We start from the raw sequence: 22,219 nt of genomic DNA, 5'->3' as shown, positions 1-22,219 counted from the left end.
ATCAGCAATATTTAAACGGATTGTTGTTTAATCAGCCATTCTACAAGATAAAATAAACTACAATTGTTTGCATGAACTACTATAACAGAAAGGAAACAAACGCAATCCATATTTTCCCACATAGGCAATAACGTGTGACTCGTATCTTACAGCTGCAGTTGGTGATGATGCTCACATCAAAGTGCACACGTGACAAAATGAACTAGGCCAGTGTTTCAAAGTAAATGTAAATTTGAAAGATTTAGGTGGTCAGTTCCATGCTAAGTTCAGATGTTTGTGACAAATTAACTGTAAATCATAGTTGATAGTACATATCAATAATTGTTGGAACAAGCAGCTAGCCAATATTTATATGAAAAGGTTTATTTGAAAACTTTGTTCCCCAACAATCCATATAAATTATGATATATATCTATAGGTTACTGCATTTCTATGGGAAAATAGGAACGAGTTTTTGGAATGAATGCTGCACGAACTTGTGAGTGCAGTTTATCTTTCCGACAAAACGAGTTCATATTTTCCCATACTAATGCAATAACCTTTTTATTATATGCTCATTTTTTTATTCTACCTAAGATTTAATTACATAAACAAAATACACTACAAGAAACAACGTAAATGAATGAATGCCGTATTCCAAAATAAATACACAAGCGCAGATTTGACATTACAAAATGACATCATTATTAATGCGCACATAACTCCGCCCAGATAAATTTGAACTTAGTCACGCGCTCGACATAACTTTCGAAAGAAAATGGGCATGTCTAGTTAAAGTTGAAATTTGCAGTCATGTTGTGAATGAATGTGTATTGCAACGACTTTTCCATTTGATCTAAAGTAAAAAACAATTTGGTATTTTGTTTCGATTCCACGAAGATTTGTGATTTTGGACTGGATTCATCTGTGCAAATTATACATGAAATACATCGGATTGAAGTGGCGCGGAAGAAGCGTGTTTACGTCTGCAAATGTGTTTCTGTTTCTGTCATTGAATGTTTGAAATCATAACGTGGGAAACTATGAAGTCTTTCAATTGCAATTTTCAAAAAGACGCTTTGGAATTTAATGTGTTTTTCATTTTGAGTGCAGTAAGGAGGATGCAATTGCACCTATCATCGAAATTACAGCACACTTTCGAAATGTGTAATCCAGATTGAAAACCTATGACATGGCTCATGTAATTCGGATTTGCGCGCGTTCAGTATCGGGGAATTCTGAACGATTCCGACAATGTAAAGTTAACGGGGAAAAAATGAGCATATAATAATAGATGATTCAATACACTTCATAAACAGTGCTTATCCGGTTGAAGGTCAATATAATATGTGTGTCTCTATCACTCCCCATTTTCAGCTTGGTATAGTTTCATCATTGTGTCCGAAGTTTAGGGTCAGAAACAAAGCTATTCAATTGGATTAGCTGTAATCATATATACATTTGAACCTATCTTATTGCAGGAAGTAAAATTATGTTGTTTAAACTTGAGATTGTTTGGGGAAATACAGGCCAATGGTAGTAGTATTAGTATAGATGCTTTTATCCCCAGTGCGTTTTGAACAATTTTTAAATTGTCATTTCACAGTTCCTTATTAACGCAGATAATTGTGTGCAAAATGTTTGTGTGATTATATTTCTAAATTGTCCTTATATTTGTCTGCATAATTCTTAAACCAGCCAATTCCTCATGCATATTCTTGCTTACTCAGTGTGGAGTAACGTCAGTAAATATCTGACTTTATTTACTTAGCTGTCTTACGGTTCTATAGTATCAGGTATGTGCAAAATGTATAGTTCGTCCTCTGCGCGAAACTATTCAATCGCAGAGTAAACATCATATTTGCAAATATTTGTAGACAACTAACTTCAACATCTACCCTTATTAGTCTATAGACCGGCAGATGTTTTTCGGATAATAAATGTAATTCTATGACTATTAATATCCTTTGGGTCAGTGTAAATGATCACACAATTCACTCTAGTTTTATAAGACTACTGGTTCTTCTATGATAACAAATGCACTGTTGTGTTCAATGTGATCAGCCACAGTTTTGATATATATTTAAAATCACCAACGTCTATTGCATAATATTGATATCTAAATCTAAGAAATATCAAGTCGTGTTCAATTACTTAAATACATTCTCATCATTAACCGCGCTCCCTTGGATACAAATGTGGGACACATACTATTATATCGCAATGAAAAATGTTAGCTGTAATAAATTATTTCAATCATATCTCAAGATCACATTTTTTATTAAGGGCAAATTGATCATTCTCTTTAACAAGGATAGCGATTTGTAGAAAATCAAAATCAGAAATAATCTAATTTTGTACACATGTTGGCGCTACTTTAGTATCCGTTCAACTGAAATTGTTCAGATAGTTTTCGCTGATTTTCTTATAAACAATGACACCATCTTAAGTAAAGAGGAAACTCAAGAAATGTTAAGTTCATTGGTTCCATAGTGAATCAATAACATGATAATATAATATGTAGAATACGTTAAAGGTTAATCAGTTTGAGAGCTATGAGGTAAATACAAACTTATTCAATATAGCCATTGTCTGTGCCAACGTTTCATTGATGACGTAAGAAATGAGTCTATTTTATAGAGGTATGTACTGCTCATTTCAATTACGTGTTAAGTACATTGACTCTTGTATGTACAGTGTGCCTACACGTAATACCTACGTTCATCTGATATGTTGAGGCTACGAGGCAATAATAGAACGTCTCAAAGTACATTTGGAAATGGACAATGTATATTTTCGTAATATTTAAGCAAAATAAGTACATATAACAGCTGATAAATGTTATGTAAAGGTTTTCATTAGCGAGAACAATATAGAATCCATTTATACAACATTATTTACATATATGGCATTTATGACCAAACGAGAGTTTAATGATGATGTAACCCTACAATTCAATTATTCTTTTCCTAAGAAATTGCAACCCTAGGCCAAATACTTGACTTCCGAAGTAAAGTACTAATTATTATTACTATTATTTTTTTGTATTACAAAGATAATTACCATGCAGACATGTTAGTTTAGAAAAGTACTACACGATGACTAATCATAGATCTGCCTTTTCACTAAAACTGATGAACACGAGGACTTATAAATAATCTCAAAAAATATTACATATGGAAGGAAGAATTTCTGATATCATTATATATTGAAGGACGAATTTCATAAGACATGTATAGATAGTAACTCAGCTTTTATATTTATAAGATACTATTTGTTTAGTTCTATTTAGAAAACATTTTCGAATGAAAGATATGGTTTTGGACATAAAGGTATATCTCAGTAATAAAAAACCACTGACTTCTGTTGCTCCTATAATATTGCATTATATTCTTCAGTAGTGTCGAATTTTAAACCTAGAGTGATCCAATCTCTCCGCATCTTTCTGTCAATAAAGGTATTTTCAAAAATAATGTTTACCATTATGAATCCTTTATACATGTAATACTTGATATTTTTCAGATTGATGGATTAAGTGGTGCATTTGTAAGAGTATTAGGTTCCAATTCCAATAGGTCTTCTGATCCATTCCTGGCAACTCTTAATAATCCACAAGAAATAGCATTTGATTTAGTGGTGACTGGAGCCAAACCTTTGTCTGGGACGATATACGTAATATTCGCTTCTGATGAGGGTACAACAGCCAGACTACAAGTTTACATTCGTTTAACAATTAGAAGACCATTACTTATTTTCAACCCAAATTCAATATCAGAAAATATTATTCGAGGGACACAGACTATAGTTGAGGTAAAGTTGAGTAACCAGGGAGAAGTCGCAGCCAAAACTATTGTTCCAGACCTTCCAAATGATCGGCGCCTTTCTCTTGTGTCATTTTCTAACGTTAAAGACAATTCATCCACAACTTCAGAAAATATAAATATAGCTCCTGGAGAAGTTGCAACAATGTTGATTGCCGTAACGATACCACCAGACGCAGGGTTGGGGGAAATGAGCGGAACAATAGCTGTAAATTCAGATCTAGCTTCTGCCACGTTTGGCTACAGGTTCTTTATTACATCTATTCGGCGACTCAACTTGACCTTCACTGTCAAGGACGAGTACACATATTTCGCGTCAGGGGCACCTCTTGTCAGTGGAGCAGAAGTACGACTAAGCAATCCACAAAGACAATACTCGGAAAAGCGTTTCACTACCAATGAAACAGGTATGATGGTCATTAATATGTGTATTGCTGTTAGTACATCTGATCATTTCTATTCGCAAAACAAAATACTTTCTTAAATATTATGCACTCTTGATCACACGTCTTTAATATTTTAACTTCAGTTCACTAGTAATAACTCTGTCTATTATTTTAATTTAATAATTATGATTATATAGTTGTAGATCTTACTTTTTCATCCAACATCCAGCTTTAGTTATCATGATTGAATCGTCCATAAAAGGCACATATATACATGTGTGTATATGGATATGAATGTGCATTCTTGATTGGATATTACACACTGCATTATCAGAAACAGTGGGAGAGTTTCTTTCTTACCTGACGTTTTGTATTAGATATTTCCTTTTAGGTGTTGATTCTGACGTTGGTGATTTCATTTAATAATCTAAATATCTTTCCGAAGGTCTGGACTATCCAGAACAAGTTATTATTTTAAATAATCTTATATTTACATTGCCAGGCGAATGAGAATCAAACATTGCTGTAAATTAGCGAAAGAAGCAAATAATTCATGGGATCACAAATACTTATCGCATTCCAAGAACTGTATAACTGTTTAAATAACTTGTTAGATTTACCCTACAAACGTAATAATTAGTATGTCCTTTAATTGGGGGCCCCGAGTGGCCGAGTGGTCTAAAGCGCTCTCCGTTACGGATCACTGCCATTTCACCTCTGTCTGCGTGGGTTCGAGTCCAGGATTCGGCCAATGTGGGTATGTGAGAAAGCTTGCCAGTAGCTTCTCGTGGGTCGGTGGTTCTTCCCAGGTTTTCCTGGGTTCTTCCTCCACCATTAATACTGGCCGCCATACATAGCCTATCGTGTGCTGAAAAATGGCGTTAAACCCAACAATAACAACAATAACATGTCCTTTAATTGAAAACGCTACAGAAATATATGTACTGCAACGTGCTAAGCTAATCGACCTCTACAACTAATAAAAAGCCCAACAACTTGTAGAATTTCCACTCAGCAAACTGCAGTTGATGATGTGATAAGGACGTGACATAAATACAAACAGCTGAGCAAATGAACATAATTCTTATTATCTTTAAGATACCGAACAAATATACGCATTGTTAAATGCAGTGCTAAAGTGAAAAATATGGCAAATCAGTAGAAACTAGATAAGAAGCGCAATTTTTCAGTAAATATTTGTCACAATAAAATTTAAACAAAAATAGTATAATCTTATGTTACAGAAACATATGATATAATGGATAATTTATTAACATCATTTGCATTTCCAATGTTTTCTCACTAGTTATCTATTATTTTTATATTACAAACGGTATTTCATATAATATTAGTTTGATTTCTAATAAAGCGTATTGGCATAAGTTTCTTTCTTGTCTTAACCTCTATGTCAAAGATCATGGATTCCGTTAAGAAAAAGCAACTCTTCAAAACGATAAATATCTTTCAAAACGTTAGCTTAATTCGTAGGTTATCCAATCTACAGAACATATTATCTTTACCAACGACTTACAGGTCGCGTGACATTTGAAAACATCTACGAGGACCAGTACACGGTCTTTGCAGGAGCTGATGGCCATTCGAAATACAGTGCAGTCATATTGGCAAAACCCGAGAATAACCAGATGGATATATTCTTACAGAGAGTAGCGGTAAAATATACCTGGACCGTGACCCCGACTACTGTTCAGGATATTTACATCATTAAATTGGAATCTACATTTGAAACATTTGTAAGTACTATCTAGCTAAATGGTATGAGAGTAAGACACACGTGTTTTGAATTTTGATGTAAATGATACCTGAGTTTCTGAACGAGTGCAATCTTTGCGACATCATGGTTAGGAGACAATCATGACAAAATTGTTAGGTGTTGAAGAACTGTGAAGAACGCTATCCCAATTTTTGCAGATCACGTCCTTCGTTTTCAAAATGGAATATAATAACGTTAGAAAAATATTCGAGGTTTATGTGAATAATACGAGTAGGTACCGTAATAAAAATGTATATTTAACATATTTAGATATCTCCACCAAATCACTGAATGATTCTTAACATCATTCTTATTCAAGGCCTGCAAGACCAAGCATATTTGTAAATGTATATTTAAAAACTGGTATAGACGTCATGGTGCTTAAAAGGATACTTTTTCAACTTATTCCTCGAAAGAGGCGAGTGGTATATTTTTAACTGCATCGCATGTTTCCTCAGATAAACGTATTTGTATCTGAATGATGGGCAGTAAACTTCAACATTAAATATTTAATTATGCGGTCTTGATGGATACATTTACAAGCTTTTAAGACTGTTGGAGGTTGGCCGTTGTTTAGCAACATTTGTAACAATCTATTCTGTGTGCAAAATATATTTATTTTCTTCGTGTGATTTCTGAAACTATAGAAATAGAAGTTGAAAAACAAAACATTTGCATACTTTTTATCCTTCTAAATCCATCTCCTCTACTTATTGTGGTGCTTTCTGCTCGTTAGATCTTTTTATCGGTTTCTTCCGCATGTAACAGAACGTATAAACTGTATGCTAAGATAATCTCTTGATTTGTTTCGGCAATAACTAGTTAGTCAAATTTCTTATTTGCTTTCTAGATTATTATACAATGTGGTCTTTTGCTCAAGAGTATAAACATACTTAGACTGTCTTTGTTATTTTATTTTTTCATTTTAATTATGACACAGGAAATAAAGTAAACGTATCTCCTAATATAATATGACGGGCTTTCATTGTCTACAAGCAAGCAATGGTCCGTTACATACCAGAAACAGATCTGATGGGATTTCGTTCTAATTGCAGGTTCCTATGCCAGTAGTGACGATAGAACCAGCAAAGGTCAATACCATTCCCTATGAACTAGGCGAAACAGATATTATTGAATTTACAATTACAAATCATGGACTTATTCGAGCAGATAATCTACGTTTTTCCCTGCCCACCAGTCACCCGTACTTGAATTTTAAATCAGTAAGTACAGTGTACCTGTGTGTACGTGTTTGTTCATACCTATATTTATTGCTTCTTTCCTGTCTCTTATGACATCATAGGATGTTCGAATATGGACGTCCTATTTTACTGCTCTAACAACACTAAGGTCAGTATTCAGCCACTATCTTACCAAATTCTGGATATTGACTGCTCGGAACGATGCACTATGAATTTATGAATAACATAAATATAGATCATATGTGTATGTTTATGCAATAATACGTTTACGTTCAGGGCATAATGATGCTGATGCGATTTGAAATTTATGGGTACTCTTTAATGACCTCCGAGCGATATCAAACCTTAAATATTCTATTCCTGTATATAAGCCGAAGTGCGAGAAACAATCATATTCCTTATATGCCAAAGACAAGAGAGCTTATAAGGACTCTTTCATTTTTTCATATATCCATAACACTACTTCAAAATAAATAAAGTCCTTTCCGAGCTTGATCGAGTTTTGTCTGATGAGTTACTGGTATATCGTCTACAACAATATTTGATATTTCGCATGTCTTGTAACATCAAAAACTATGGAAGGAAAAGCAAATAATGAAATCACTTATGTAAAACACTCATGCTTTCAATGAATAACTATATTCAGACCTCACCTGAACAAGATCGACAAGCAAAAAGGATGAAATTGCAAATACTAAGTGGTGACAAGATTAATCCATAGATTTTGTTTTCAATTTCAAGACGATAGAGTCAATAGGCAGCATAGAAGCAAATACAACTTTAATCGTTCCTGTGAAAGTCACATTAAAAAGTAAAACAAAGCGCAATGTAGCTGCTGCGGCATTTTGTGGACTCTTGCTTCTATATGACTATGACTGTGCCGGATTGCAGACACGAAATCTTGACGTCACACTAACAAGAGAATACCCTGGGCGTCCGCCATTGCCATGTGGATTCGGTGGTGGAAGTGGTGGTGGAGGTGGTGGAGGTGGTGGTGGAGGAGGAGGTGTTTCTTGTGAGTAATGCCACTAAAACTATTTTAACATATTTTGTATACAATCAAATACAGCATAAACATATAGAAAGAACCTTCCATTATTTAAATAATTTTAAATATTTTATGTTTAAGAAAACAAATTCAATTTATATTTCATGTAATACCCCCCTCGATGTTTGGATATGCCTTATATTCATCCGGGGATGTTTACATCGACATTGTAATCATGCGTAGAACTTATTTGCATTTTTGAGTAGAAGGACGGAAATGCTTGAAGAATAAAGTGCAAACATTGCAATATCATGGGTGGGTAAACCACCAGCCACAATATAAAATGTTTCCACTTCACGATTGAAATATTTTCGTACATCGGCCTTAAGTCGCTTTTTATTACACATGTATAAAGGCACAAAAAATCCGATTTCCATTGGGTTACTTAGTTTTTATCCAACTTTATTAAAAGCTGCATTGCTACATCGCTGAAAATACATTTACAAATTGTTTGGGGAGGGCGATGTTTGACGAGATTATCGTGTACATGCCATGCTTCAATATGTGTATTTTGTCAAAATATGGACTATGTTCCGTACGTAAATAATACATTTTTATTTCTTTAATACATTTTATGCAAGGATTTTTACGACGCCGTTTTGGAGTAAGCAGTAACATAAAAGAGCGGTTGTATTTGATAGACTTCAGAGCGTAACATTTTTACACAAAATAGTATAATGATTAGTTAATTTACTATTAATGAAATGGTTCTTCGTTTTCTTTATTTGTAAATTTGAAAAGTAATTTGTGCTTGGCCTTGGCAAGCTTTCAGTCTAGGTAGGTAGCAGAGGATGCACCCAATTTTCGATTGTCACTTCATTTCTGTTTGCTATCAATACTAATCAATGCCTGATTTAACGATCATTTTAAAGACGACTATGGTGCATGTAACAACTGCTACATAGAACACCTCATCGCTATATAGAATTACTAGTTTTTTTCTCCTAGAAATGTTTATCGTAGCGTATTATATGTATACAATGTTCAAGTGTGTCTGCACAGCCTCTTCAAATAATAACTGAATAGATAAGTGTATGGACGCATAAAGACTGTATATATTGTATGTATGAAACGGTTAATTGTACGTTTTCTGCTGCGCACGATGGTGAGATGTGTTATTAGGTACATCGTACTCATTTCATACAAAAGTTGGTCCTCAGTACAGAGACACAATCATGTCTCGCAAGAATACGTGAATATCGATTTAGGATGTAGTATGCTGCATTGCGAAATTAGCGTCACTTACGATAGTTCATAATAGCAGGAAGAAGAGAAACGACAAAATAAACTATTACTGCAACATTCATTTACAGCTAATTGGTATTCTTTTATGTATGACTCCTTGATTGGTATATAACAAATACGGTGTGCCAGTATACGGTAATTCTTCGTAAATCAACAGGTCATGTACGTGTAGTCACTGTGAGTGTCCATGATGCATGTAAAAAATAAAAAGATGGAAATATGAGTTCGTATAACACGAAAAGGGCACATTTATCTCATAAAGGGAAAAGAAAGTAGTTCCGAAAGAGAGATCGTTCACTGTGGCGATGAAAATAACATGGTCATTGTGGCAGTATTATTATCATTTGAATATGTCCTTATGAAAATATAATCAATATACTATACACATTTCTTATACAGATACTAATCTTGAGTCAATAATTCTTTAATATTTTCAAAAACATAAATCACCAAACACAAATGCGTAAAACATACCGAACTTAGAAACTTTATAAACCATTTTCTACTGAGATGTTAAATAATGTTTGTCTCATATAAATATTTGCAGACGGTGGCGGCGGTGGCTCTAGTGGTTCCGGATCATCGGTTTCCTATAATCCCGTGACGCTATTGTCATGTGATTGTGCAAAAACATTAATCAAATCATGCGCTCTAGCTTATCATCCGATTGTAGGATGTGCTTATGCTGTGGCTGACTTGGGGACTGCATATGCAGTGAGTCTTGTTCTTCTTAAAGTCATTATAGCCGTCATCTTTGTCATGGAAAAACACTAGTTTAAACGTGAAAGTTATTGATTTTTCTGTTTGTGCTTTTCGATGTGATTTATCAGAGTTCATAATGAGAGAGGGTTTTGAATGCCGATTAGTTGCATGTGTTTCAAATAATAGCATATAGTCGTTAACATTCGTAATAACTGTTTTTTGACACGCTTTGATAAACATTATTAAACATCTATTTAATGTATTATCTTGTTTTGATTGCTTCTTTAACTATAATAGTATTGTTACGTTGGATCTTTACAATGTAAATTTGTTTTAACAATAATTTTAACGAAGGTTGCTAATTTCGAGAAAATTTCTTTGTTTCATCTTTAGTGATATATCAAATCAAAATACGCCTATTTCTCGTTATGAAGAGTATAAGTTAATAAACTTGTGACATCCCTTTTTTAACCCAGAGAAGTGGCGGGGATGCCATTCTTGGAACCCTGAGTGCTGTTCTGGGATTAGCCGATACCGCATTCGCCTGTGTGTTCGGTGTTGTTCACGGCCCATATGCGTTGCTTTACACAACAGTCAGGTAGGATACAGTCGTACATTGCATAATAATCACAAAGTGGTATGGATTCTGGATCTGCTGCGTAAATGTTACGAAATAAGTTCAGTATATTTTTTCCGTTATGATATGAACTTGCCAAACGAAATTGGTTGCATCTAACTAAGGACAAAATTTACTGTGTTATTTACCCGGCATTACTTTTCAAATGAATGACCAGAAGAGGAGGAATGTATTTTCCTTGTTTGTTTACCTATCCCAGTCACTACCACTATTGCACAGATCAAATAGCTTGCATACCAGAAACGTCGAGCATTATCAATGCTCTTCATATGTTGCATTACTGTATTTAATTCTTAATATCGAGCAAATCAATTTTACTTCTTGCCTCTTTTCTAATAATGCATGAATATGAACCATTACCATTTCATCACGAAAATAACACTAACAAATTTGAGTTTACTAACCAGTGTATAATTATAATGAGTAATCGTCTAATTAATATAACATATTTCGCACGTACTACAATAAATATATTCACCAGAGTACTCGGGGTATTGTTTTAAATGGAATCTGTCCTTTCTTTTGTATATGTATAAAAACAAGCTGAGATCGATAAGGTTAACGTTCTCTACCTTTTGCTAATGGTATTTGAAAGTCATCTCGTATAAGTATGTCAATACGTACTTTCCTTTTGGTTCTAGATGTGTGATGGATGTCATTGAGAAATGTGGTAGTGCGAGACGACGACGTGACGTCAGTTCTGAAGTTGTTGAAACCATGATACAAGCCACTAAACCAGTAGACAACTTCTTGAAAATGATGGCAGACATCTATGGAGATGACGCTATGTATATGTTTATCATCTTTGTTATCATGTTTGCTCAAATTACTCCATTTATTGGTTTAATGCATACATGAGTCCTTTTCATCTTACTTATGTTATATACATTGTCCATGGTGTACCTCGAAGCGAATATGGTAGCAGCATATATTTATACCCTTGTATTTTCGTTTCTCCTTCCGTTTTTTTCTGTTTTTTTTTTCAGTTTCATTTATGTCAGTGTTAAGGCAATGAATTTGGACATTCGTATTCCATTAACGAATGCATGGTCTCTTTCAAACTCGGAAGATTAGCATTTCCGACAGTTTCACCTCTACTAATCAATCTTAACCAACTTAACCAAGTCATTGTTTCGATTAGCTCAATCTTCTCAGTCTTTGCTCGCGTAAGTCAGGGACCATGTCTCAGCAATTTTAATCCTCTTGATTTCTTTCATTATCTCCTACACGTCGTTTCAGTTGGATATTCATAGTATACTGACGACAATGACACTTCCTGACGATTGTGTTGAATCATTCCACATCATTTGCATATACTAAATAGAAGCTAATTTCTCCCCGTCCACAGTTATTAAGGTTTCATAGTTCGAAAAAAGCAGAACTATATTTTTACAGGTACAATTTGAATAGAACCTGGTTTGACTCCTTCAAAATGGTTGTATCTGACAATAGTCCTGCGGGAACCTTACTAACTACAGAAGAAAGAAGCAGAGTACTTGGAACTGTGGGAAACCAAGAATCGAAAACAGTTTTAAACAGGTTTCTTATTCGCTGGAATAACACAGGTAAAACTGAAACAATTAATACACGAATTAGTGATTAATAATGTACAGAACATAAATTATCTTTCGCCTGGACATACTTCAAAGTCTGTCTTTATAATAAGAATATGTTCGTTCGTAGATTTAAACAAATAAACTTCAGAGACTGTTTAGGTTATATTTGCAGGATTATTCTAAATTTATTGATCCTAGATGTATGCGGCCTTTAGTAACCTCGTAACAAAATGGTTTTCATTGGTATCCTTCATATACAATTTCCTGTTAAAATGTAATTATCTTTATTGTTCTTTCTTCCCCAGTACTCACCTTTTCTATTTTGAAATAAAGGAAATGATATATTTAACGTATCATCCTTCAAAACGTCCTAATCATGTGATATTTCTAACGGTAACAATAATTGCTAAAATACACGATTTACATGCACCAGAAATGTTACATTGGTTATGTAAGATCTTAAAAAATAAATTCTATTGAAATTAATCAATGGACACAAATACGATTAACAAGCATCTGTGTGTTTCTGATATGTCTTTCTTTTTCTTTCAGCGGCCGCCTGGGAAAATGGAACACTCCCGGAAATTACGGATATCAGTCTAGTGATACCATTAAATAACCTTTCACCTAGAATTAAGCAATATCTGAATGATGTTAATACTGCAAAGCAGGTCACATATACAAATTCATATTTACGTATTTCACATATATTATTCCTTTCATTTTTTCTAATGACTTAAATTTTATTGCTAAAGAATATACAACTGGTGCGGCTTCATTATTGCGCATCGAAAGGTACAGTAGGGTAGGTTCTTTAGAGGCCGCAGAATTCAGCCTATTTTGATGTAAAGCTGTAAAAACTATTTCTTAAATGCAAAGACTAGAAGCGAGAACTAAAGCAACGAAATAGATCGCAACGTATGTAGCCCGAAGTCTTTGTAATGACGTATATCGTTAAGCCATTCTAAGGGTACAGTGTCATCATGCTACGAAATTGCATCGGATCTTGTTCGAAGCCTGCATATGTCTTATTCTCATTCTTCATATAGTTTATTATTGTTAATTTGTTATTTTCCTTTTGTTTTCATCTTTTCATTTTTCACAATAACTTGGGATTTTTTGTCGTGCTTTGTCCGTGCCAAATGGAAATATTTTCGTATCTCTTTTTGTCCGAGCTTGACGGGAGTGTTCGCATTGGGTTGGTCACATCTTACTAATTGCAACCGAAATACAAAGTATCAAAATCCACGAAAACTACTGTTCAGCTGTAACTGCTTTCTTTTTTCTGTCTTTAAGAGCTTCTGACGATTCATCTCTCTAGCCGTAAATGGCTTTTCATTATTAAGATATTTATTTTTCCAATATCTGGATGTAGAAAGGTAGAAATGATCTGTCTGTTTACAGCTGGTTATAAAGTATCAGAACTAATTACCTATGAACAATAGCGATGAACCTAGTTTAGGGCAGAAGTAACAGATCGCTACATTAAAAAAAATTATATTCGTTTTTGAAGGCAATTGGAAACGAAGTTATTCGACTCTTTCATGCAAAGAACAGATTAACGGTGTTTTCAAAGTGAATCAATTTAATTATGCGTTTACAGTTAATAGCACATCGTGTGATTACCGTTCTAATTAATTAAAATTGCATAATTCACCATTCAAAATAATATTATATTGTTTTGCATCCAGGATATTTTCAAACTAGATACCAGTTTCTAACATAATGTGATGTGCACGGTTTCATTCTTTTTTAGAGAGGCTTTGGTTCAATATTCGCCAATTTTGACAATGCAGCAAATACGTACAAGACTGCTGAGAAGCTGAACGAGGTACTACCATATAATATTGACGCAGCAGGCGCTTATCTTGTTTAATGACACTGGTTTCATCCAGTCATATGACGTAGTCCATGGAACATTTAGTAATTTCACTGTACAAATTTACTCCTCTTTGCATACCTGTCCATTTCTGATTCGTGATACTACATGTAATGAATTTATAAAAATCAATACTTACTAACAAAGAAACACATTTGATACGATATTTCGTTTTATTGTTAATCAGTTCAATACATGTGGTTTCGTCATGGTCATACAGTTTACATTAATTATTAGCCATATGTCTTGATGAAAAAATTATCTTAGTTTTCATAATCCCTTATGTACTATCTTTCATCGATTTCAGCTTTATTAACTTGAACTGATATATCTATATCATATATATATATATATATATATATATATATAGAGAGAGAGAGAGAGAGAGAGAGAGAGAGAGAGAGAGAGAGAGAGATTAGTTTTAAAATGATTAAAATATTATTCAAAAACTTGTTTAATTTTGATATCGGGATATGAATTGGTCGTTACGGTGCTAGGAGCTACTATCCGAGCCTAAACCTAAGTGAGACACGTACGCAAGGCAAATATTTCGAATCCAACGTTTCCTAGAAATATAAAATGATATATTTGTAGTTCATTTCCTTTCTTGAATTCATTAAGACTCATGCAAATGTTACTGGATCCACGAGCCTTCAGTAGTGTTCAGTCGCTGACTAGAGCTTGACAAGCACATTAATCCGTATGGTCTGTGTCATGTAATAATGATGATGAAATTTGTTTATCTAGTATAAAGTGGTTTCAGATTGACACAGGATTTATGCATAATGTTACTGCAAACCCAAGTTCCGTCGAAGTGACTTTTACAAATATATTACTGAAACGTAACTTACTGTAATAGTATTTTGCATGTATTGATTCACACGTCCTAAAAGGACTATTTAAATCGTTATTGCAGGGTAGTGCCAAAGATGACGGAGTCTGTGCGAAAGTTAGAGTCCGGATCGTCCAAGAGCTTGTTTTCACGCGAGACGCTTTTAATGCGCGCCTTGAAATCGAGAATGGTGAAAAGACTCCTCTAGAAAATATCAAGGTTGAAATAGAAATTAGACAGACTTATGGAATTGGTGAACCTGCAAACAATAAGTTTTCTATTGGTAAGAAAGGGTGCTTCTTACACCGCCCATACTGCTCCCATTGATGTTTCGTATGTTATAAGGCCTTCCAATACGAAATACCATTTTGCCTCGGAAATTGCTCCTTGATGAATACATATTGGTGTCATCAGATTAACGCGTGTTTACATCAGACTACTCAGTAAAACGACGTCATCACTGCGATTAAACTATAGCCTGCTCATCACCATAAATTGAGCAAGGAAACGTTACATAAAATTCCATAGGTTGAATTAATGAACCGATCTAAATGAGGAATTTTTGTTGTTCTTGTGAATTAAGATACAGTAGTCCTTGTGACTATTGCTTACAAATAAAAGGCATTGAATATTTGCTTTAGAATAAGAAGTGTATTAGCGATTTATCTTCACTAAGATGCAACATTTTCATGCTATGCCATAATTGTCTACGATTTGAAGTGTATTCCTTTCTTGAGACTTCCGTAAATGATTGAAGATGTTTACTAACTGTTCTATATCAATAATATTTTTGGAATACTACATTTGATAGCATTCTTTGAATGCATGGATACGATGTATTCATATTTTCCTACTGGAAGCAGATTGTGTACATCGAACTATTGGGCATTGATTTATGTTAAAACTACTTTCAAAAAACACGTTCTGTAGAAAATATTGCGCAGTCAACAACCTTTTCTCGAGAACCACAATGAAACATCTTCACCCATATTATAGTCCAGTGCTTTTTACCATGGTTTTGTTATAGATAAAGTAGATACATTAACATGGAATGCATTAACATGGAATACGACGATGTTACATGTTTAATTGATTCAAATTTAGCGGAGGTCAGCACATTGCAAGATAAAATTTACATCGTTAAATTCGAGCAGTTATTGTTATTTCATTTGTTTGTAGGAAAACCCACGTTGAATGGTATAACTGCAGTTGACGGTACTGGGCGGTTAGGCATCGATATATCGGGATTTGCAGAATGGCTGATGATACCTTATTCAAATGCTGCGCCGCAAGATGATACTCTATACGACGTCGGTGGACGTTTGTCCTATACTGTCGGTGGGTCCAATTTTTCCGTGCCCCTTTTACCTGACACGATAACAGTGAAACCTAATCCAAGTCTCGTCGTACATTACTTCCACGAAAAGTACGTGAGAGGCGATGACCCTCTTACTCAGAACGTTATTGAACCTATTGTACCATTCACTTTGGCTGTAATGGTAATGAATGCTGGATATGGAATTGCACGTGCTCTAAAAATATCTTCTGCTCAACCTGAAATTATAGAAAATGAAAAGGGGCTTCTCATCACATTTAAAATTATTGGAGCTCAACTTGGAAACAATCCTCTTGCACCCTCCCTTACAGTTAATTTTGGCGATATTAATTCGTTTGAAACAAAAACCGCAAGGTGGTTACTAACCTCAACGTTGAAAGGTACATTCTATAATTACAGTGCAACGTTTGAAAACATAAATCCACTTGGCGATCCACAGCTATCCCTACTTGACGAACTTGGATACCATGAGCTCATATATTTAGTTCGCATTGACCTCTCTTCCAAAGACGACGGCCTAGACGACTTTCTTGTGAATGACGTTGCTGACGAAAATGACATGCCAGATAGGCTTTTTAACAGCGCTAATGGAAGTGATGTCCATCAAGTACTTGCAGGTAATGTAACGACATTCAAGCTTTTGGATAAAATCACTCAGCCATCTTCGAAAAGATATAAAGTCGTGCAGCTTACAGTTGTTACAAATGCATCCTCTTGGTTCTACGCTAGAGCTGAAAACAAAGTCACAAATCCAAACCTGGCCAATGATGAATATTTGTTAAAAGTAGTTAGAACCGATGGAAGAGAAATTTGGGTGGAGAAAAATGCATGGCAAACCACGCATATCAAGAATGTGTTCCTCTTTCATTTATTGGACTTTATATCACAAGATAGCAACGAAGCGATCGCAATAAGCTACAACCTTACATTCGGACCAAGAAACATGTATGCCCCAAAATTCAGTTCTTCCGAATATATGGCAGAAGTTTCAATTAACGCTGTACTGGGGACCACAGTATTGACCTTGAAAGCTTATGACATAGATAACGACACATATTCATTTAAATTCAAGAATGCAAGTTCTGAACAGTTTTCTGTGGAAAAGAGCACCGGAGAAATAACCGTGGCGAAGACATTTACTTCTGTAGGCACTATCACATTTGAGGTTGTCGTCGAAGACTCGGGTATCCCATCCAAATCATCATTTTCGGTCGTGATGGTAAAAGTAAATGATGGAGACATGACCTTATCGCCACTGAATACTACCTTGGTAATACATACTATGACGTCACCTTCAACATCATCAACTAACGCAACTTCCACAAGGCTTACTAATGCTATTACAAATGGAACAATGATTACAACGCATGTCAATCCAAACTATACCGCTTCTACTCTTACCAAGTCGGATTCGATTGTAACCGATACAATGCCATCTTCCAGTTCCGTTGTTGTGACTGAGAAATCATCTGCACATACTCTAGTCAGCTCTACAAATATCATAATGTCAACTACGCCAAGAAATGTAACAAACAAAGAGGAACAAGCAGGAAGCACACCCTTTTGGGTCATTCCCACTGCTATTGCCGCAGCAGTTCTTGTATTACTAGGGATAACCATATTAGGTTTAATTTATGCGTTAAGGAAAAGATCATTGTTAAAAGCATATGTCGTTTGAGTTCATGTCCGTATGGTTCAGTTATTAATAATTAGTGTGGTGCCATTGCAAATAGAAACACTGCTACTACCACTGCTGCTACTACTACTACTCATACTCCTACAGCTACTAGTAATACTATTAATAACAGGGACACATCAGTTGTACTAAAGCCTTTATAATGAACATGCTTTATTGGAATATTTAATTATCAAGAACATATTTTGCGAATTGCAAATAGATTTATGGAACATGTAGCCATCTTATAATACTGCATTTAATGAATTCCATATGCATTTATTATTTATACCAATATCATATATAGCACAGTCCTTTTTATACATTGATATTTGTTTCTCATCAATCTCATCACAGGAGACCTGATTCAGTCAACCTTCTCTTTTTGACCTAATATTATCTCTGTTCGTTGTTGTTTGTTTCCGATATAGATTCGTTCTCTTAGATTATGCCTAAAGAACAGAGTAAAATATGTTTTCCTTGATCATGTAATGTTTAGATACTCCAGTATTGATGCCGTCACAGACAGGTCGATTCCTGCAATTCACTTACTTTATGAACACCATGTTGTGTGTTTAAATCATGTAACCTTCCTAATTTGAGTTTATTTCTCTAAGCAGTCTCCTAAACGTGATGAAAATGAGGCATCTAAAATTCTATTTTTCAATATATCCCCATTTGAGACACATTTGATCAGATGTTTGTACGAAAAGAGTCTACATGAACAAAAGTTAACCATATTGTGGATTTTCTTATCATTGTTTTGATCATGATGAATTTCATACAAATTCTAACAAATCATATGTGGAAGAAGTGTTGGCTAGACTTGACCTGTCAAAATACTAATTGTTTCTGAAATTCATAAATAATAAGAAAATAGGCAATGTGTTTACCTGGTCTCAGTAATCTTTTAAGCTGTATGAGCTTTTTTTAAAAATATGTTCAGTCTTAAATGATCTCAACTGATTTTTATGAATGTAATCGCACAATTATACCCATTTTGACATATTGTTGTTTTATTGTTCTCTAGCAGCTAGTAGTCAAGATACTTTAATGTGTTTCACCCTCTAACTCGTGTTTAAACGCATGTATAAACTTTTCATTATATATATTTTTCTTGCATTTTTATTGTTTTGTTATTTTCTATCTTATCTCTCTATATCTTTGCCCTGTAACTTTTGCATTGACCTATGCAATCTAGTCGTGTCGTCAAAATTATGTTCTAACAATTCAGAATGAGTTCAGGACCACATATTTTTAAGGTCTTTATAAAAGATAATTCAAGGTAGGTTATAACAACCTCTTACAGTATGCAGATGTCTCATAGAATTGCAATAGCCGAGGCTATCAACGCTCGTGCGGTGCTTGTACAAAATTTACAAAGAATCTGGATACGCGGTCTGTTCCACGTCGGAACAAGTCTAAAATAGCTTAATCATATACAGGCCATCAGGCAGACACTAATTATTATGCCAAATCTAACGAGCTGTCTCAGTCGATCCAGAAGTCAAAGATAAAGCCTTTATATATATATTGCATACAACAGTCCCTTTATCCGTTCCGAATAGTGTCACAATTAATCTTGAATAGAGTTTAAATTAAATTGTCATTATATAATTTATATATGGTGCATCGGGGAACGTAGACCAGCGTACATTAATGAATGAGTCCGAATAGTCCTACCCAAGGTATTGAATACCGAGCTAGATTCGAACATCTGATCGTTATCCAGCTGAACCATATATATATATGGTTCAGCTGGATAACGATCAGATGTTCGAATCTAGCTCGGTATTCAATATATACAGATATATATATATATATATATATATATATATATATATATATATATATATATATATATATATATATATATATATATATATATATATATATGTGTGTGTGTGTGTGTGTGTGTGTGTCATATGTGATGTCTGGGAAAATAGGACCAGTTTTTGTCTCTTATCTTTTCAACATGGCTTTCATTTTTTATGACGTATATCCAATATATTTTTGAACGAACTGTAGAACATTGCAGAATCTCGATTGATTCTTTTTCAATAATTATAATTATAATGTATAAATATTTTACAAAATAAATTCCAAGTTTCTATGTTTATGTGTTTTTATTATCGAATCACAGATGCTATAATACACTGACACTTAGTTGCAAATACACCAATAACTTTTTCATTGTGATCTATCAGTGACCTGCAAAATACACTAACTTAAACATACAGCATGATTTGTGTTAAATTTAAATGATAATGTGCATAGCATGGAATGAAATAATTAGTATTTGTAGTGGACTATGGATTAAACTTTTCCTTCATATTCCTAAATACTACGATATATCGTTACTGTACAGGTCGATATTAAACATGTTTCTTAGTAAAATTCAGGATCAAGAATCTATCATGCAGTAGCTAGCGCTCTTCAAGTTTGTGGTTTATGTCCTCTTTCGTAGCAATGGTCACAAAAATGGAAAATGGAATACGTGTATATATATATATATATATATATATATATATATATATATATATATATATATATATATATATATTAGTTTGTCAATGGTACTAGGAATAGAATGCTTACTTCTGACTCTATACAGAAACGATGTGGATATTTTATTTTCCTTCCTTAATACTATATATATTTCAACATGTGGCACCAACAACGTGATTTGTAAACGAGTGGCAATGCGACGAGTTAAAATATAGCACTTTTGGTACCAAAAGATGAAATATATCACATATTAATGTAGGAAATCAAAAGTTTCTTTTGGTTTGTACCAGACTTGATCAAGAATAAAACTTGAAACAAGTATTAAACTTATATAACCAATAAGTCTGTATTTCACACTTATATCATAAATAACAAGTACTGAAGAAAGACTAATAACTATCTTAACGGACACAGACTGGATAAACTTCATGGAATATTTCCTATGTCATAGCATGCATCAAGGACATGTGACCGTGTTACGAATGTAAAGGTTGTGCTTTAACAGTGCGAAAGTTACCTGTTTTGACCTAATAACTGTGTAGACGCATCTGTGGTCATATGGCAATGGGCAAACAAGGAAACCCAACGCATGATACATGCAAACAGATACGCATACATATATGTTGTACGACCTGGATATTTTGAATTTATACACTCAACAGTTCGTGTGAAGAATGTTTGGAGACTGGCACAGGTTCATGTAATCACGTCACAATGCTCTTATGGTACAGACGCAGTTTCTCAGTGGTTATCGTAACAACTGCACAAACGAAAATGTTTATAATCCTACCGCTCAATCAACCTCTGTCGGCCCCTGTCGACCCATAAACTAAAGTAAACAACGAGACTAACAAAACTCCTGAAGCTCTATACTAGATGTATCCAGAGAGATTCAAAGTCAGCTATTTTATCCATCTCGTTATTTCATGAGTTGAACATAACGTTTTTATATTTAATTATATTTGTTAATTTTTACTGTTGTTGATTTTTTTATTTATTTTTTTCTTCTTTTTCTTCGTTTCGATCTTTTTCAATTCTGGATTAATGTGGTGGTAAGAAAATATTTTGTTTCACGAGCTTTTTGTAAAATTTGCTAAATATCATCCTCAGTAGTTCTAAATCTGAACCAGGTGTCTTTAAACTTCAACCATGTTTAATCCAGGGGCGGGTTTCTTTATGCTGATGTCTTCAATGAAATCCAGAGAATACTGGTACTTTTCATCTTACATATTTGAGTCATCTAACCTCGAATACATATTTTCATTAGGTGACATATTTGCTTCGGAAAACCTATTAAAACTATCCATTAATTGGTAGGTTTGAATGTATGTTCTCAAATAGTTCGGTGTCATGTCTGTGGTTCAGGATCATTGTAGATTTTGCATCACTTGCCTATCAAGCCAACAATTGTATAGAATATCACCTAAAGATGTGTACAGACTTAAATGTAATTTCAAATGCTATTCCGTTATCTTCTCTGGTGAATCTATCATTGGATAGACCAGGCATATGCGGCTACGGACCATTTTATCCGCCTATTGACATCATTGCACTTGGCCTGCGCAAAGAAGGAAGTTGCACTTGCTTGGGTTAAACTATACATTTTTCGCTGTTCGAAGTGCTTCCTATGGATCTGTTTTGC

General features: G+C 34.2%; 1 protein-coding gene across 1 annotated transcript in view; it reads left to right on the top strand.

Annotated features, from left to right (window-relative positions):
- LOC149772572 (uncharacterized) overlaps positions 1-20,182 on the top strand; it is a 134,798-nt gene extending 114,616 nt beyond the window's left edge. Inside the window, exons 21-32 of the mRNA XM_089947629.1 lie at positions 3,502-4,207; positions 5,720-5,937; positions 7,013-7,180; positions 7,901-8,174; positions 10,000-10,166; positions 10,631-10,752; positions 11,433-11,579; positions 12,187-12,356; positions 12,900-13,018; positions 14,104-14,178; positions 15,143-15,341; positions 16,238-20,182. Of these exons, the coding sequence (XP_089803755.1) occupies positions 3,502-4,207; positions 5,720-5,937; positions 7,013-7,180; positions 7,901-8,174; positions 10,000-10,166; positions 10,631-10,752; positions 11,433-11,579; positions 12,187-12,356; positions 12,900-13,018; positions 14,104-14,178; positions 15,143-15,341; positions 16,238-18,072 (4,200 nt within the window). The 3' untranslated portion in view covers positions 18,073-20,182. The remainder of the gene's footprint in view (positions 1-3,501; positions 4,208-5,719; positions 5,938-7,012; positions 7,181-7,900; positions 8,175-9,999; positions 10,167-10,630; positions 10,753-11,432; positions 11,580-12,186; positions 12,357-12,899; positions 13,019-14,103; positions 14,179-15,142; positions 15,342-16,237) is intronic.
- The last annotated feature ends 2,037 nt before the right edge of the window (positions 20,183-22,219 follow it).

Source organism: Sinohyriopsis cumingii, unplaced genomic scaffold (genome assembly GCF_028554795.1).
Source record: "Sinohyriopsis cumingii isolate HCF-2022 unplaced genomic scaffold, ASM2855479v2 utg001392l, whole genome shotgun sequence".
NCBI lineage: Eukaryota > Metazoa > Mollusca > Bivalvia > Unionida > Unionidae > Sinohyriopsis > Sinohyriopsis cumingii.
Note: the sequence above shows the minus strand (reverse complement) of the source record. Positions and strands in the feature narration are given on the sequence as shown.